The sequence below is a fragment of the Sus scrofa genome, chromosome 16, assembly GCF_054392235.1.
Source record: "Sus scrofa isolate SSC_HxYL_T2T_F1_AM1 chromosome 16, Sscrofa_HxYL_maternal_Yorkshire_Landrace_v2.0, whole genome shotgun sequence".
Taxonomy (NCBI): Eukaryota; Metazoa; Chordata; class Mammalia; order Artiodactyla; family Suidae; genus Sus; species Sus scrofa.
The window spans coordinates 40007250-40025392 of record NC_139398.1 but is presented as its reverse complement, the minus strand read 5'-3'; the positions used below and the strand labels follow the sequence as shown (position 1 = coordinate 40025392).

General features: G+C 41.0%; 2 protein-coding genes and 1 long non-coding RNA gene across 11 annotated transcripts in view; 2 read left to right on the top strand and 1 right to left on the bottom strand.

Annotated features, from left to right (window-relative positions):
* The window catches only part of C16H5orf34 (chromosome 16 C5orf34 homolog), a 52836-nt gene extending 38475 nt beyond the window's left edge, over positions 1-14361 (top strand). For 2 of the 6 annotated variants that reach the window (XM_085002176.1, XM_085002171.1), the window contains exons 14-15: positions 12567-12646; positions 13975-14111. In XM_085002176.1, the coding sequence (XP_084858302.1) occupies positions 12567-12646; positions 13975-13991 (97 nt within the window). In that variant the 3' untranslated portion in view covers positions 13992-14111. Of the gene's footprint in view, positions 1-12566; positions 12665-13974 lie in introns of all 6 variants that reach the window. The other 4 variants (XM_085002178.1, XM_085002173.1, XM_085002170.1 and 1 more) reach the window with 3 other exon arrangements.
* TMEM267 (transmembrane protein 267) overlaps positions 3-18143 on the top strand; it is a 29470-nt gene continuing 11329 nt past the window's right edge. Inside the window, exons 1-5 of one of the 4 annotated variants that reach the window (XM_021077019.2) lie at positions 3-161; positions 9382-9426; positions 10392-10483; positions 12567-12646; positions 13975-14361. In XM_021077019.2, coding sequence (XP_020932678.1) covers positions 14050-14361 — 312 coding nt within the window. In that variant the 5' untranslated portion in view covers positions 3-161; positions 9382-9426; positions 10392-10483; positions 12567-12646; positions 13975-14049. The remainder of the gene's footprint in view (positions 162-9381; positions 9427-10391; positions 10484-12566; positions 12647-13974; positions 14362-18143) is intronic. The other 3 variants (XM_021077013.2, XM_021077012.2, XM_021077025.2) reach the window with 3 other exon arrangements.
* Positions 1048-3931, bottom strand: LOC146395527 (uncharacterized). The gene is made up of 2 exons (XR_014831272.1): positions 2960-3931; positions 1048-1771 (listed from the first exon to the last, which is right to left on the bottom strand). It is a non-coding gene; the product is annotated as an uncharacterized LOC146395527 (long non-coding RNA).

Genomic DNA, 18143 nt, shown 5'->3' with positions numbered 1-18143 from the left:
GAGGAGGGAGGGGAACGCGGGCTACAGCGTGGAGAGCCGATGGTGGGTGCGGCTGATCTTCAGCAAGGGCCGGGCGGTAGGGGGACTGTATGGACTCGGTGAAACTGCGTCCTGAGGTGGGAGGCCCGAGGCGGGGACCACCTGAACTTGAGGTCTAGAAGGTCCGAGTTCCCGATGGTGAAGGCGTGGAGGGGCAGCAGGCGCGTGGGACCCGAGAGAACCGGCACTGGCGGGTGGCCCCGGGATCTCTCTGCACAACCCTCCGTTTTCGTTTTGCCTTCTAAATCCGATAGGGTCCAGCCCTTGTCTAGGCTTTGCCCCGCTGGCCTCTTCCTGGTTCTTGGCAGGGTGCCGCGGGTCTTGCCAGAGTTGCCCTTTGCCATCCTTACTTAGGCACCAGGGCCCTGAATGCACCCGGGCTCCTAGGAGGCGTGATTAAGATGACTGTAACATGTTCCCTTCCCTGCAGACGCCCGGGCTTTTCATTTTAATAGACATTTTAAAAATTATCGCTTCATGCCAAACTTAGGAAAGAATGACTTTGGGAATTTGATAAGACTTAAACGTCGAAATTCAGAACTGTATGTTTTATTCCTAATGGCAATAGAAATGAAACATTTTTATGCACTTTATGAAAAGTGTCCAGGAAAGTGAGCAAGATTTGTTTATTTTCTTTCTTTGAAAATTAGCTGCATTAGATTTGGCATCTGCTTTGGCTAGTAGAGCTTTAAAGAAATTGAATATAACATTTCACAGCAACTATAGTTCAATGAAGATTTATTTGTAAAGCATAAAAAAGGTAGTTTTCGGATTTTACACCGTACTTTTACCTCGGGTGTTTGTAAATATGTGATGGGGGTTTGGGGGGAAGGAAGAGGATGAAGCAGAAGAGGATATTTCTTCTGGGAATCTGCTACCTCTTATTTGTTTTGGTAGAAATAACGTCTTAGAGATTACTAACAGTGTACGGTAGTGTGTTATTAAAGTAACTGGCCAAGTAGGTATGGAGTTAAGGAAAGGGAATAGGGAAGGTTACTTACTACTAAGTATACTTTCAAGTCCTCATGGTTGATGGCATTTTACTCTAATGGGGAAGGGGTTTGGCAGAGGTTGGCCATTGAAGAAAGTGGATCCTGCAAGTCATAGAGAGATATTTATGATTTGGGTAACTGGCTGTTATGGCAGAGAAATCATTACAAATATATTTAGTTCACAGGCTGAGGAGTGCTTACCTGCTTACCCCTTGGATTGGTATAATGAAATACTTAAACACCTTGAGCACATTAGCTTCAGGCATGACAGATTTAAAAGAAAATTATAATTACTGCTTTTAAGGAACCTGCCCCCCAAAAGTGAATATGTAAAATAAACATAAAGCTGTTTTACAGTTTAAGAGGTTCTGGAGTACATTCTGTTTGTAGGGGTTGGAGCAAGAAGCAGAAATGGGAAGAAAAGTGAACAACAAAAATGGAACTTTGGTGCTGTAGTCGGAGACAATAAATAAGAGGAAGTACACTTATTAAATTTCTCATAACCATAACCTAATCTAAATTTCTGTACCAATAGTTGGAGTGGAATAGATGTGTTTCCAGGACCATAATTATATCTTTCTTGAAACTGGAAACATAGAAACTACTATTTTAGCTATCTATTGCTGCATAACAAATTATCCCCAAACTTAGAGAATTAAAGCAGTAAACAGTTGTAGTTCCCATTGTGGCTCAGTGGTTAATGAACCCAACTAGTATCCATGAGGACATGGATTCGATCCCTGGCCTTTGCTCAGTGGGTTAAGGATCCGGTGTTGCCATGAGCTGTGGTATAGGTCACAGTCATGACTCGGATCCTGTGATGCTGTGGCATAGGCTGGCAGCTGCAGCTCTGATTAGACCCCTAGCCTGGGAACCTCCATATGCTGCATGTGCGGCCCTAAAAAAACAAAAGACAAAAACAAAACAAAAAAACAGTAAACAGTTATTATCTCACTGTATCTGTGGACCAGGACTTTGGAAGAGGCTTAGCTTAGTCATTCTACTCAGGGTCTCATGAAATTGTAGTCAGGATGTTGGCAGGGCTGCAGACATCTGAAGGCTTGACTGGGGCTTACGGATCTGCCTTTGAGTTCATTTAAGTCAGCTTTTTGTTCCTCTCATCAAGCAAGCTATTTAAACTTTCCATTGCAGATGTATTTTGTGTGCCCATTATGTGTATCTGTTCTTATTCATAAACTACTCTATAGTTGTTTTGTAAACAGCAAGCTTTTCTTTTTCAAGTCACTTTAAATTTGGATCATCCATCAGTGAAATACTTTAAGTGATCTGTTCATGTTTCACTTTGCTGGTGACACTTTATTAGCTATCAAATCCTTTTGGTATCTGAACTCTTCAAGTTAAATATAAGGTAACATTCAAATATATTTTGTGATAAAAGATGAAGTAATACCATGGCTTAATAGAGACATCAAGTAATTTGGTGGATAAAGACCTTTTTTCTCTGCTTTCTGGGTTGAGATTTAACAATAAATTGGTAATTTAATGCATATATATAAGCATAATTTTGAGTGGCAAAAGAGCTCTTCTGTTAGGCCTCTGTGTAGTATGTGCCCAGCCTATATTCTCCTCACACTCAGCCCCCTGATAAGCCTTCTTTATCTTTAGGGCTCATTTACAGGTCATGGCTTACCAAGAACAAGGGAGATACTGCTGCTCTGGCTTGGTCGTTAATTCAAACTTCCTGTGTCCCAGTTCTTGTCCAGCTCGGTAGATAATGACATTTATCTTTGGTTCAAGGGAAATTTTTTTTTTTTTTTTTTTTTGTCTTTTTAGGGCTGCACCCGTAGCATATGGAAGTTCCCAGGCCAGGGGTCAAATCAGAGCGGTAGCCGCCGGCCTATGCCAGAGCCACAACAGCGCAGGATCCAAGACGTGACTGCGACCTACACTACAGCTCAAGGCAACACCGGATCCTTAACCCACTGAGAGAGGCCAGGGATCGAACCCGCAACCTCATGGTTCCTAGTCAGATTCATTAACCACTGCAACACAATGGGAACTCCAATAAGCCTTGAGGTTTATAGAAAGGATTCATGACCTTGGAGGTCTCTTCTGCATTTTGGTCCTATGTCTTGGTTGAAAGTACCTGTAAATCATTATTTCCTAATCCTAGAAGAATCTGTAGACTATAACACAATCTTAGTGCTTTAGAGAACAATTTTCATTTTTGCAAATGACTAAGAATTTGAGGATTGTTGTAGATTCCAGTATCATTAACAAAATAGTTGTCCTTTGCAAAGTAAGTATTCTTCACATTAATAAAAAATTAAAGGAACCTGCATAAGTTTATTTCACCTGGAGATATAGAAATCTTCCATGCAGACTTTTCATGTGCTAATACATAATTATGAATTTTTATATCATACTATAAATTTGACTTAGAATTACATACAATTCATGTTTATTAATGTTATGTGTTCTAATATTTTATTAATATGTATTTATAATGCTATAGATTGTTTCTACATTTTAAAAAATTTTTTAAAAACTCAGTTTAGCATCATGGTCAGTTTAATTACTTCTCACTTTAACTTCTCAAAGTAGCTTTATTGGTGTTGTGTTCATGATAAGGCATTTTTTTATTTTGCTTTTTTTTTTAGGACTGCACTTGCAGCATATGGAGGTTCCCAGACTAGGGGTCGAATTGGAGCTACAGCTGCTGGCCTGCACCACACGGCCACAAGATCCGAGAGCCGTGTCTGTGACCTACACCACAGCTCATGGCAATGATGGATCCTAAACTGAGTGAGGCCAGGGATTGAACCCACAACCTCATGGTTCCTAGTCGAATTGGTTTCTGCTGCGCCACAATGGGAACTCTGACACTGAAAATTTTTAAGGAATCAAAAAAAAAAAAAAAAAAAAGGAGAAAAGAAGTAATGATAACATGTAAGGCCACGAGAGACAAGCCAAATCAAAAGCCTTCCAGATTTTTATATGTATTGTGTACATATTTTTATCAAAAATGTAATATTTTATATATTACTATATAGACTACCTTTTAAATTTATTATCTGAGCATCTTTCTATATCAATAAATATAGGAATAATTATTTTTTTAATGACTACATAATTGTAAGGCATTTCACTAGTCCTGTATTTTGGACACATTGTTTATTAACGCCATACTGAACATCCACGTGTAGCTCTTTGTATTTATCTAAATAGTTTCTTAGGATATATTCCTAGAATTGGAAATGCTGAGTCAAAAATCTCTGCTCATTTTTTTTTTTTTTTTTGTCTTTTTTGTTGTTGTTGTTGTTGCTATTTCTTGGGCCGCTCCCGCGGCATATAGAGGTTCCCAGGCTAGGGGTCCAATCGGAGCTGCGGCCACCGGCCTATACCAGAGCCACAGCAACGCGGGATCCGAGCCACGTCTGCAACCTACACCACAGCTCACGGCAACGCCGGATCGTTAACCCGCTGAGCAAGGGCAGGGACCGAACCTGCAACCTCATGGTTCCTAGTCGGATTCGTTAACCACTGCGCCACGACGGGAACTCCTGATCTGCTCATTTTTAAATGATTTCAAATACATATTGTCAAACTGCCTGCTAGAAAAGTATACCAATTTATGCTCTTGCTAATACTCTAAGAGTGATCCTGTCCCCACTGCTAACAGAAAGCATGAGCAATCTTTTGTCAATCCTACAATGAAATCTCATTGCTTTAATTTAAATCCAATTGATTATTAATAAAGTTAAAGGTGTTTGGGGTTTTTGTTTTTTTTTGTTTGTTTTTGCTTTTTAGGGTTGCACCTGTGGCATTAAAGTCAAAGTCTTTTAACAGGTTTTTTTTTGACCGCTTGTATTTCTTCCTTTTCCAAACTGCCTTTTCATAGCCATTGTCCATATTATTGGGATACTTTTTTCTTCTAATTTTAAAAGCCCTTAGTAAAGTAAATCCCCTAATTTTTCTCTGTCATAGATGTTCTAGATGTCCTCCATTTATTTGTCTTAAACTTTGCCTTGCAGAAGTTTACATTTTTATATAGTCATATCTGTCAGTATTTTAATTTGCGCTCCTCTAAACGTCTAGCTAGCTGGACTATGTAGAATTCTGTTTACAAATCCACATAAATATCCCAAATTTTATAACCAAACTGATTATAAAATCTATCTGACTGTAGAAAATTTTCAAGCAGCTAGTCAATGAGGCTAATTCCCTTTTCTTTTCTTTTCTTTTCCATTTTTGGCCACCCCACAGCATGTGGAGCTCCCAGGCCAGGGATCAGATCCAAGCCACAGTCTCGACCTAAGCTGAAGCTGTGGCAATGCCAGATTCTTAACCCACTGTTCTGGGCTGGGGATTGAACCCTAGTCCCAGAGCTTCTAAGACACCACCAATCCCTTTGCACCACAGCGGGAGCTGATTCCCTTTTCTTAGCCAGAGAACTGGTCTATGTTACAAAACCCTAATCCATGTGAATGTGATGGTTTAAAATCTAAAGTTGTTTAAGAACTCTATATACCTGAGCATTGCACAGAAGATCAAATCTCAGGTTTCATCTAATTATTGACTCTCTGGTAATACTTAGCGCGTACAGCCTTTTGTAACAGACTGATTACCATTACTGTTGCAGACTTGTCATTTCCTGCTTAGTATGGGAGATTCCTCTTCTAATGCATCTAAAAGGAGAAAAGAACTCTCCTACTATATGTGCCAAAAAAGGTCAAATACTATCTTTACCAACTTCTTTTGCAACTAAGGTACGGCCCTGTGACCTGGACCCAGCCAATGTCCTACTCTAAATTTTGTATTAAGAGCAAAGAAACAAGTATGCCAAGAATCTTTTATGGCAGCAGCAGACAGCAATGCCAATGATAATATGTGGTGATGGGTTGGGCAGTGTCAGCTCAGCTCAGTGGCAGGGAGGTCTTCACCACAGTGTCTGCTGTCATTTTCACGGAGGTGCTTGAGGCATAGGTTTGAAACCTGGTTCTTGCAACCTGGCAAGTCTGTGATTTCCCAATATCTTTTTGATAATTTTTTTTCCCTTTACTGCTAGAGTGTTTTCTGTTTCAGGAACTTAAGTATCCTGACACAAGATCTAAGTGAAATAATAATTGTTCCTTACCAGTTTAGAATTATACATATATATATCAAGTGTGTATATCCTTCCCCATATACACACTTGATCAGTCTTGGCCCTTTCCATGTCCCCATTACTCTGCTTTTCCAAGTTTATGGGCATTTACTCTTTCAAGTGAAATTTATTTATTTTTTATTTTGTTTATTTATTTTGCTTTTTAGGGCCACACCCACAGCATATGGAGGTTCCCAGGCTAGGGGTCAAATTGGAGCTACAGCTGCTGGCCTACACCACAGCCACAGCAACGCAGGACCCGAGCCTCCTCTGTGACCTACACCACAGCTCATGGCAATGCCAGATCCTTGACCCACTGAGCGAGGCCAGGGATCAAACCCGAAACCTCATGGTTACTCGTCAGATTCGGGTTTCCACTGCGCCACGACGGGAACTCCTCAAATGAAATTTAGAAAAATTTTGTGGAGTTCCCGTCGTGGCGCAGTGGTTAACGAATCCGACTAGGAGCCATGAGGTTGCGGGTTCGGTCCCTGCCCTTGCTCAGTGGGTTAAGGATCCAGCGTTGCTGTGTGAGCTGTGGTGTAGGTTGCAGATGCGGCTCAGATCCCGCGTTGCTGTGGCTCTGGTGTAGGCCAGCGGCTACAGCTCCGGTTCAACCCCTAGCCTGGGAACCTCCATATGCCGTGGGAGCGGCCCAAGAAATAGCAAAAAGACTAAAAAAAAAAATTTGTGAAGTTGCTAAAAGAAAATCCCTTTACAATTCTGATTAGTTACATTAAACTTGTAGATTAATTTGAGGAAAATAACACACACCACCCATGTTGTCTACTTAATAAAATGTTCTGGCTCATATATCAGTTAAGTTTCATCAAAGAAGCAGAACTACTTTGTGTACTAACAAGTAGGAAATTTAGACCTTGTATATTTTCAGGGGCTAGGATAGCAGGCTGTGCCGGCTGTGGCCTCTGAGTCTTTCTGAGTCCAGAGCTGCTAAAAATCAGCTATAGACAGACAGTTGAGAAGGTAAATGTGGACGAGAACAAGGACAGAATGGAACCTGCATAGGCCTCGCATCAACTCCAGTTTTGATGCTCTGGGTGATCTGCAGGAGAGGCCAGTATTCTTGACCTTGGGGCTGCACATGCAGGCCCAGGATCTGGAGAAGTTTTAGGAAGATATGGTGGGAGCTAAAAGGAGCTACAGGCCCAGCTGCTTGCCTGTGCCAACAAAGTGAGCAGACAGATCAGCAACAACACACACAAGCTCCATAGCAGTTCTGACGCCAACCTTCAAAGTTAAAAAAATATGGCTGCTGCTTCACTTCTGTCTTCCAAGTCAGTGGTACAGTGTCTCCTATGGCCAGGACTACCCAGAACTATACAGGGAAAGGAACTCTGGGAAATGCACCTCCAACCTAGCTGGATTAGCATAGCGAGCAGCCACCAGAGCTCTCAATAGCCAACTGACATAATACACCTTTGTCGTTTCCTTCACACCCATGACCTGTTTAGTTTATTCCTTGCTATTTTTTATTGCCGTCATGAATGTCCACTTCCCCCTTTTTTTCCCTTACAATTATTGCTGATATGTATATATATTTATCTTGAATTAGCCACCTTTTGCAACTTAAATTCTAACAATTTTCAATTTATTGTCTTGGGTAGACAGTCATTTCACTCACAAACTAATGTTATTATCTTCTTCTTCCTGATAAGGTAATGATACATTTTCTCTCTCCTTCTCTCCTTTCCTTGCTTCATTACATTGATTAAAACTGCCAGAACAATATTATAATATCTATACTGTTTCTGACCTTTAAGGTGATGTTTCTTGGTTTTCATCATTTGGTTTCTTATAACCTAGCAGCTCTTAATGTTTAGTGAACACAAGAATTACCTATTTGCACTGGCTAAATAGGCAGATTTCCAGGAACAGATGTTACATTTTACTAAATGCTATTTAAGCATTTACATGCAATACCATGGAGTTTCCATTGTGGCGCAGTGGAAATGAATCCGACTAGAAACCAGGGAAGTTGCAGCTTCAATCCCTGGCCTCGCTCAGCGGGTCAAGTATCCAGCATTGCCGTGAGCTATGCTGTAGGTTGCAGACATGGCTCAGATCTGGCATTGCTGTGGCTCTGGCGTAGGCCAGCAGCAACAGCTCCGATTAGACACCTAGCCTGGGAACCTCCATATGCCGTGGGTGTGGCCCTAAAAAGACAAAACAAAAAACAAAAAAAAGTGCAATACCTGGTAGATAACAGATACAGTGTGTGATGAGTTTTTTTTGAGGGGGTTTTGTTGTTTTGGCCACACCTGCAGCATGGTGAAGTTCCTGGGCCAGGGATTGAACCCATACCACAACTGTAACCGGAGCTACAGCTGGATCCTATTTTTTTCTTTCTTGGTGGGTGGGGGTAGGGGTAAATTTTTCATTTTTTTTTCCTTTTCTGTTTTACTGCAGTGAGCAAGCTTTCTGTATTCTTCTCTTCTTCCCCTAGAGATTTGGAAGTCCTGTTCCTTGATTATTTTTCCCCAGAAATCACACATGTGTTCTGATTTTTTTTTTTTTTTTTTTTTTTGGTCTTTTGCCTTTTTAGGGCTGGCATATGGCGGTTCCCAGGCCAGGAATTGAATTGGAGCTGCCTACACCACAGCAACCCGGGATCCAAGCCACGTCTGCGACCTATACCACAGCTCACGGCCATGCAGATCCTCAATCCACTGAGCAAGGCCAGGAATCGAACCCGCATCCTCATGGAGATTACGTCGAGTTCTTAACCCACTGAGACACTAGGGAACTCCTAACCGCATTTTTTCTTTTGCAGATAGCCATTTTTGTTGTTGTTGTTGGACTTGGAAGCTTTTGAGGATTTTCTCTTTTTTTTAATTTGTTTTTTCTTTCAATGCCTTTTTGTCTTTTTTCTCCCTCAAGCTTTGGGAAAATTCTTGAAAGTGTTTTTACTCACTGTGTTTTCTTTGTTTTTAATTTTTATGGCCACACCTGCAGTATATGGAAATTCCCAGACCAGGGACTGAATCTGAGCCACAGCTGTGACCTACACTGCAGCAATGCTCAATCCTTTAACCACTGTGCGGGGCTAGGGGTTGAACCCATACCTCCATAGCAATCTGAGTTGCTGCAGTTGGATTCTAATCAACTGTGCCATGGCAAGGACTCCTGACTGTTTTTTTGAAGCATTTACTATGCACTGCTTCTATTGACTTTTTATTTGGTCCGTCAGGCTTTTTATCTTCATAATCTCTTTCTTGTTTTCAGATTTCTCTTTTTACATGAGAGGCTGCTATTGTTACTGACAGTAAGGTATATTTTCCTAATTTTTTAACATCTGTATTGGAATATAATTGACATGTAATAAACTGTACATATTTAAAATGTACAATTTGATATGTTTTCATGTAAGTATGAAACTATGAATCATGAAACTGTCACCACAATCAAGATAATGAATGTATCTGTCCCCTCAGTTTCCTTATGTTCTTTTTAGGGCCATACCCTTGGCATATGGAAGTTCCCAGGCTACAGCTGCCAGCCTACACCACAGCCACAGCAATGTGGGATCCAAGCCACATCTGTGGCCTACACCACAGTTTACAGCAATGCCAGATCCTTAACCCACTGAGCAAGACCGGGGATCAAACCCACATCCTCATGGATACTAGTCGGATTGATTTCTCCTGAGCCACAACGGTAACTCCCTCCTATGCTCCTTTTTAATCCTTCCTGCCTCTTCTATCTCCATGCAACCGTTGATCTGCTTTGTCTCTAATTTAGTTTGCATTTTCTAGAATTTTACATAAATGGAATCATACTGTATATTAAAAAACGTTATTTCTGAATGTTTCAAACATAAAAGTATAATATAATGAATTAAAGTATGTCCATTACCTAGATTTAACAATTACAACATTTTTCCATATTTGCATTTTACTTTTTAAAAATTAATAGACTTCATAGCAGTTTTAGGTTTACAGAAGAATTGAGCAGAGTACAAAGTCCTTCCATATATTCCTTCTCCCTCTGCACACATTTCTCCCTATTAACCTCTCTGCATGAGTGTGGTACATTTTTTCACAATTAATGAACCATTATCAATATACTGTTATTGACTGAAGTCCATAGTTTACGTTTCATTCATTGTGTTATACAATGATATGGATTTTGACCATGTACTCTTTTGGGAAGGGGGTCTGGCTTAGTATTATTTTAAGATTCATTCGTGTTTTTGTATGTATCACTCTACCCCCACCCCCATTTCGTTTATCCAGTTGGGCTGTTTCCAGTTTGGAGCTACTGTAGACAAAGCTGTGAGCGGTGATGTGCATGTCTCTGTGCAGATATTTGTTCTCATTTCTCTTAGGTAAATACCTAGGAGTGGAATGACTGAGTCACATGACAGGAGTTAATGTTTAACTTTTTCAGAACCTGAGAGTGGTTGTGTCATTTACATTTCTACCAGTAGTGTTTGAGAGTTCCGTTGCTCCACATCTTGCCAAAATTTGGGACAGTCAATCTCACTGTGGCGTTTGTTTCCATATCCCTAATAATTAATGATGTTGAACGTATTTTTTGTGCTTATTGACCATCTGTATATCATCTTTGCAAAGTACCTTTTCAAATCTTTCACTCATTTTTGTATCAGTTTGTTTTTGTGTTATGTTTTGAGAATTCTTTATTCTATATATAAATCCTTTATCAGATATGAGATATGCAGTTATTTCCTCCCAGTCTGTCTTGTCCTTTCATATTCTTAACATTCTCAAAGAGCAAAAGTTCTATAAGTTTGATGAATTTTAATTTATCAACTTTTTAAAACAGACTTAAGTTTTGATATTGCTACTAAGAACTCTCTGTATAACACAAGGACAAAAATATTCTGTGTTTTCTTCCAAAAGTTTTAAAGTTTTAGGTTTCACTTTTAGATCTGTCATCCATTTTGAGTTAATTTTTGTATAAGGAGGAAAGTATAAATTGAGGTTCATTATTTTTGCATATGGAAATCATTATTCCAGCATCATTTGTTGGAAGGAATTATCTTTTCTCCACTGACTTGCCTTTGTGTGGTTGTGCAGAATCACTTGACCATGTATATGTGGATCTCTTTCTTTTTTTTCTTGCTTTTTAGGACTGTACTCATGGCATATGGAAGTTCCCAGGCTAGGGGTCCAATCAGAGCTATAGCTGCTGGCCTGTGCCACAGCCACAGCAACGCTGGATCCAAGCCACATCTGCAACTCACACCACAGCTCACGGCAATGCAGAATACTTGGCCCACTGAGCGAGGCCAGGGAACTAACCCATATCCTCATAGATCCTAGTTGGGTTCGTTAACCACTGAGCCACGAAGGGAGCTCCCTATGTGGATATACCTATATATTTTTTTAAGTTTTCAGACTTTTTAAAAAAGGCATCTAATAAATCTATACAGTGAATAGCATGTCTTTATTCTATTTACAGTACATTTGTTATAAATATAATACATTTTTGAAAAGCTTATTTTAATTAACTTGAGTAGACATTTTAAACAGATCAACTCATTTGTTAAAGTTACATAATAAAGAATAAGATAATTTAAATGACAAAAATCTCATCTTGTGAAATAGTGCACTCTACGCTGAGATGAAAGAGGGCGGGGGAGGGTGGAGTCAGACTCCTCCCAGTATGTGGATCCCATTCTGTTTTGTTGAATTGATCTATTTGTCCATCTTCATACTGATGCCACATTTTTTATTACTGTAGGGTTTTAATTTTAATTTTTTTTTTAAAGGCCTGCAAATGTGGCATCTGGAGTTTCCTGGGCTAAGGGTTGAATTGGAGTTGCAGCCGCCAGCCTACACCACAGCCACGGCAACACCGGATCTGAGCTCCATCTGTGACCTACGCCACAGCTTGCAGCAACACTGGATCCTTAACCCACTGAGCAAGGCCCGGGATCCAAACCCATATCCTCTTAGAGACATCTGGTCCATAACTCACTGAGCCACAATGGGAACTCATGAATGCCTTTTTTTTTTTTTTTTTTTTTGTCTTTTCTAGGGCCGAACCCTCGGCATATGAAGGTTCCAGGCTAGGGGTCTAATTGGAGCTATTGCCGTCGGCCAACGCCAGAGCCACAGCAACACTGGAATCCTAGCCTCGTCTACGATCTACACCACAGCTCACAGCAATGCCAGATCTTTAACCCACTGAGCAAGGCCGGGGATCAAACCCGCAACCTCCCTGGTTCCTAGTCGGTTTCATTTCCTCTGAGCCATGACGGAAACTCCATGAATGCCTTTTTATATCAGTTAAGGTTCTTTGCTTGGAAGTAACAGAAAGAAAATAGGAATTTACTGGAAAAATCTGAGGTACCTCATAGACATGAAAGGTGAGCTGCAGGAGCCTGGGCGGCCCTTTGAGTTTGTACCTGTGGACCTGATGTCCTTATGATTCTCTTTTCCTAGGCTGTTCCATGTAGTGAAGTCCATGGTCTGTAAGAAGCACCACTTGGAAAACCTCTGGAAAGGATTCTGGCCCCGCCCAGGTCACCTTCATCACCAGAGTAATCACTACTAATTAGTGCTGTAAAAGTATTGCTAATTAGTAATTGCTAGCCAATCACTACTACTAATAAAGGAGACAGAGAATTCTAATTGGTCAGCTCCAGAGTTTGGATATTGTAATGAGCAGTTTTCCCAAAGGAATGAGATGCTTATCAGAAGACGTACAGAAAGTAGTTGTTGGTCCACAGAGACACTGGATGCCATTACTGTGTAGTACACATTGTTGAAAGAAAGAACTATTTGGTGACCTCAAAGTAATAGGTTAATCAGTGGCTTTCTTAAATTTTCCTTGATACACTCTACCATCTAAACTGTTGTTCTTACAAAGCTAATCTGTTCTCTTTGGGCCACATGGCATATTATATATAAATGTAAGAAATACCATTTCTTTTCATACTTGAAAGTGCTACGAGAGTATATCTTAAATGTTCTCACCACACACACAAAAAGGTAACCAAGCGAAATCACGGATGAGTTAACTAACCTTATCGTGGTAATCATTTCATAATATATATGTTTATCCAATGATCATATATTACACCACTTAAATGTATGCAGTGCTATATATCAATTATATCTCAATAAAGCTGGGAAAAATGAAACAAAGTTACTGATAACAGTTAAAGTAAAAAAGATGGAGTTCCCTTCTGGCGCAGTGCAGTAGGGATCCAGTGTTGTCACTACAGGGGCCCAGGTCACTGCTGTGGTGTGGGTTTGATCTGACCCAGGAACTTCCGCATGCCTCGAGCATGGCAAAAAAAAAACAGAAGAAAAATAAATACTGGAGTTCCCATCATGGCACAGCAGTTAATGAACCTGATTAGTATCTGTGAGGATGAGGGTTCAATCCTTGGCCTCACTCAGTGGGTTAAGGATCTGGTGTTGCCATGAACTGTGGTGCAGGTCAAAGACATGGCTTGGATCCCGCATTGCTGTGGCTGTGGCGCAGGTTGGCAGTGATAGCACCAGCCTGGGAACCTCCATATGCCATAGGTACAACCCTAAAAAGACAAAAGACAAAAAAAGAAAAGAAAAGTAAAAGAAATGCCAGTATTTATGACTTGGTTTTACACTTGTAAAATTTTTCTTCCTTTTTTTAAGCCACACCAGTAGCATGGGGAAGTTCCTGGACCAGAGATCAAACCTGCGCCACCGCAGCAACCCAGGCCACTGCCATGACAATGCTGTATATTTAACCCATTGTGCCACAAGGGAATTCCTATACTTACAAAGTTATTGCTGATATGGTTTTGCTTATATATTATATGACAGAAAATTATTCATTAATATTTTTCTCTTTCTATTTTAGGATGGCTGGGAATGTAAACAAGAATAAGCCGTTTCCGGATGGCTTTTAGCATATACTGCTGACACGTTATTTGTGATGGCATCTGAGACCGAGAAGACCCATGCTTTACTCCAGTCTTGTAGCACTGAATCTCTTATTTCTAGCCTTGGTCTGGGCATATTCTGCCTAGTAGCTGACAGACTTCTTCAGTTTTCCATAATTCAGCAAAATGACTGGCTTCGTGCCCTCTCAGATAATTCAGTACATTGTGTGATTGGCATGTGGTCATGGACCATAGTCATTGGAATCAAGAAGAAGACTGACTTTGGAGAAATCATTTTAGCTGGATTTTTAGCCTCTATTATTGATATAGACCACTTTTTCCTAGCTGGATCCCTATCTTTAAAGGTAAGAAGACTGTATGTTTAATTTTTCTGGTCTTTAAATTTCTTTAATACCATTTTATTGATCTTCACAGCATCATTTTGTTAGAGCTAGAGAGGATTAGCTGTACTTTAAAACAGGAAAGCTCAGTTACCCAACTTTTGAGAGCATCGAGCACTCTCCTGAGGGCACACCCAGACAGGTTGCTGACCCCGTTACGTGGCATCACAAAGTGCTGTGGATGCACCCAGAGCAAGGGCTCACTAACTGTACCTGCGGAGTTCCATGCTGGCTTTAGAGAGGATGTGTTTCACCAAGTCTCATGGGAAAGATTAACCAACTGCTTTAAAGTAATGGGGGGTAATTCTCAAGGCCATCCTAATTCTTTTTGTATTAGGGGGTCTTTCTTCAAGACACTTAAAATTTCCTCCTATTCGTCATGTTTTACAGTTCATATGCCCCTCCTAGATGCTCCATAACAGCTGAATAGTTGTAAGATGATTCCTAGGCCTAGGGAATGACTTTAATGGAGTCATTCATCCCTCAAGTCCCTCGGGCCAACGTGTGTACTTCAGTGGACTAAGTAGGACACCGTCCCTGGTGGAGAAATTGAGGAATTTTATTGAAGCTTCAGGATGACCTATTGTACAGGATGACCCAGCTGCATAGTGACCTGACTAGTCTTGAAAATGAACTAAGCTCGAAATGGCAGTTCAGATAATATTTTCTACATGTCACCAGATTTACCTACTGTTTACATTTTATGATCTGTAAACACTTCAGAAAAGAAATATAAACTTGTAGAGTAAGGGCTTCGCTTTGTTCACCACTGGCCTAGAACAGTGCCTGGCTTAACCTAGTAGGTGTTCAGCAAATATGTGTTGAATGAATAAGAAATGATTACTTCTTCCTATTGAGTATCAAGTCCTTTACCAAGTACTCAGAGGTTGTCTCACTTATGTCAGTAAGGTATCAGTAATTCCTGATTAAAGACAAATTTTAACTTTTTTTGCTGTAAGTGAAGGTGGCATAACATTGCTGTTCAAGATTGGAATCAGAAGACCAGAGTTTAAATCCTAGTATTTAAAGTGGTCTTGGCAGAGCACTTTTAAGTCTCTATTTCGTCATCTGTAAAATGCGCATTGTAACATTACTTCCCTCTTCCCTCGTAGGGTTGTTGGGGGGAATAAATGAGTATGGTAAGTGACATACCCTGGCAAACAGTTAACAATGAATGTTAGTAGAAACAGTTAAAAATGTGATTTAGCAGAGTGGCCAAGATGGTGAAGTAGAAGGATCCTAAGCTCACTTCCTCTCACAAGCACACCAAAATCACAGCAGTCTGCAGAACAACCATCAATGAAAAAGACTGGAACCTACCAGAAAAGATCATCTACAACTAAAGACAAAGACGGAACCACAACCAGATGGATAGGAGGGGTGAGCTCACAATATATTCAAATTCCATACCCTCTAGGTGAGGAATCCACAAATTGGAGAATAATTATCTTATAGAGCTTCTCCTAGGGAGTGAGAGTTTTGAGCCCATGTCAGGCTTCCTAGCCTGGGGTTTTAGCACCAGGAGGACAAGCCCCAGAGCATTTGGCTTTGAAGGCCAATGGGGCTTAATTGCAGGAGCCTAATAGGACCCAGGGCAAAAGCATTAATTTGACAGGAACTTGGGCCAGACCTACCTGCTGGTCTTAGAGAGTCAGAGGGGTAGCTGTGGCTCAGCCTAGGGACACAGACATTGGTGGCAGGCATATTGGGGAGAATTCCAACATGTGAACACTGCTGCTGGCAGCTGCCATCTTGATTCATTGCACCAAAACTTGGCTCCACTCAACAGCTTATAGGCACCAATGTTGGGAAACCTCAGACCAAACAAGTAACTGAGTGGGGACACAGCCCCACCCATAAGCAGACAGGCTAACTAAAGACTTCCTGAGCTCATAGACACCTTTAGACACACCCCCAGATATGGCCTTGCCCATGAGAGGGCCAAGACTCACCTTTGCCCACCAGTTGGCAGTTACTGGCCCTTCCTGCCAGGAAGCCTGTAATAGCCTCTGGATCAGCCTCACCCACCAGGGGGCAGACACCAGAAGCAGGAAATTGCAATCCTTCAGCCTGTGGTCTGAGCCTGCTAACAGAAAGCCAGACCTTATCCTAGGATCAGCCAAGCTCTGGCCCTGCCCATAGTAGGCCAACGCAACCTTTGGGACACTCCAGACCCCATACCCAACGATGTCAGTAATTCCCCCTGCCAGTTATATGAAACAAGTTCTGGGATCCCTGGGCCCTGCAGTCAGACTCTGGGAAGCAGCTTTTGCCTGCCAGTAGTCGAAGACTAACCCCAGGATCTAGCTTCACATGTTTGTGAGGTAGGCAACAACCCCAGAATCTTTTGGACCCTGACTCTGTCCACCAGTGAGCCAGCATTAGCCCCAGGACCCCCTAGGGTTCTATAATGAGCTACTTTGTGACCAGGCCCCACTAAGCAGTAGCCAGCAGAATCCACACAAGGCATGGCCTGGCAACCAATGGGCCTAGGGGTCAACCAAGCCTACCAGACCACCCACATAGTCTGCCACAACAGAAGGACCCAGTTAGTCCTTTTAACAGGAATCCCTAGAACATATAGCTTGCGTGATGAGAGGGAAGTGCACTGCTGGGATGCACAGGATGTTTCCTACAAAAGGCCACTTCTCCGAGGTCAAGAAATGTAACTAACATACTTCATACACAAAAATACAAACAGCGATTTAGACAAATGAGGCAGCAGAGGAATATGTTTCAGACAAAGGAAAAAGATAAAACCCCAGAAGGAAAACTAAGTTAAGTGGAGATAGGCCATCTACCCAAGAAAGAGTTCAAAGTAATGATCATAGAGATGATCAAAGAACTCAAGAGGAGAATAGATGCAGAGAACCACAAGTTAGAAGTATTTGAATTTAAAAAAAGAACAGAGATGAAGAATATAATCACTGAAATGATAGCAACAACAACAACAACAACAACCAAAAGATAAAAGACAAAAAATAAATAAATAAATAAATAAAATAAAAAGGAGTTCCCGTCGTGGCGCAGCGGTTAACAAATCCGACTAGAAACCATGAGGTTGCAGGTTCGATCCCTGCCCTTGCTCAGTGGGTTAACGATCCGGCGTTGCCGTGAGCTGTGGTGTAGGTTGCAGATGCGGCTCGGATCCCACATTGCTGTGGCTCTGGCGTAGGCCTGTGGCTACAGCTCCGATTCAACCCCTAGCCTGGGAACCTCCATATGCCACGGGAGCGGCCCAAGAAATAGCAATAACAACAACAACAACAACCAAAAGACAAAAGACAAAAAATAAATAAATAAATAAATAAATAAATAAATAAATAAATAAATATAATAACTGAAATGAAAATACATTAGAAGGGATCAATAGTACACTAAATGAAAAAAAAAAAAAAAAGAATGGATCAGTGAGCTGAAAGAGTAGTGAAAATTACTCCTCCTGAAGAGAATGAAAAAAATGAGGACAGTTTAAGAGACGCCTGGGACAACATCAAATGCACTAATGTTCACATTTTAGGCATCCCAAAAGGGGAAGAGAGAGAGTAAAAGGGCCTAAGAAAATAATTGAAGAGATAATAGCTGAAAACTTCCTTAACCTGGGAACACAATCAGTCACCCAAGTCCAGGAAGGACAGAGAATCTATACAGGATTAACTCAAAAGAGGAACACAGCAAGACATACTGTAATCAAAGTGACAAAAATTAAAGGTAGAGAATATTAAGAGCATCAAGGGAAAAGCAAC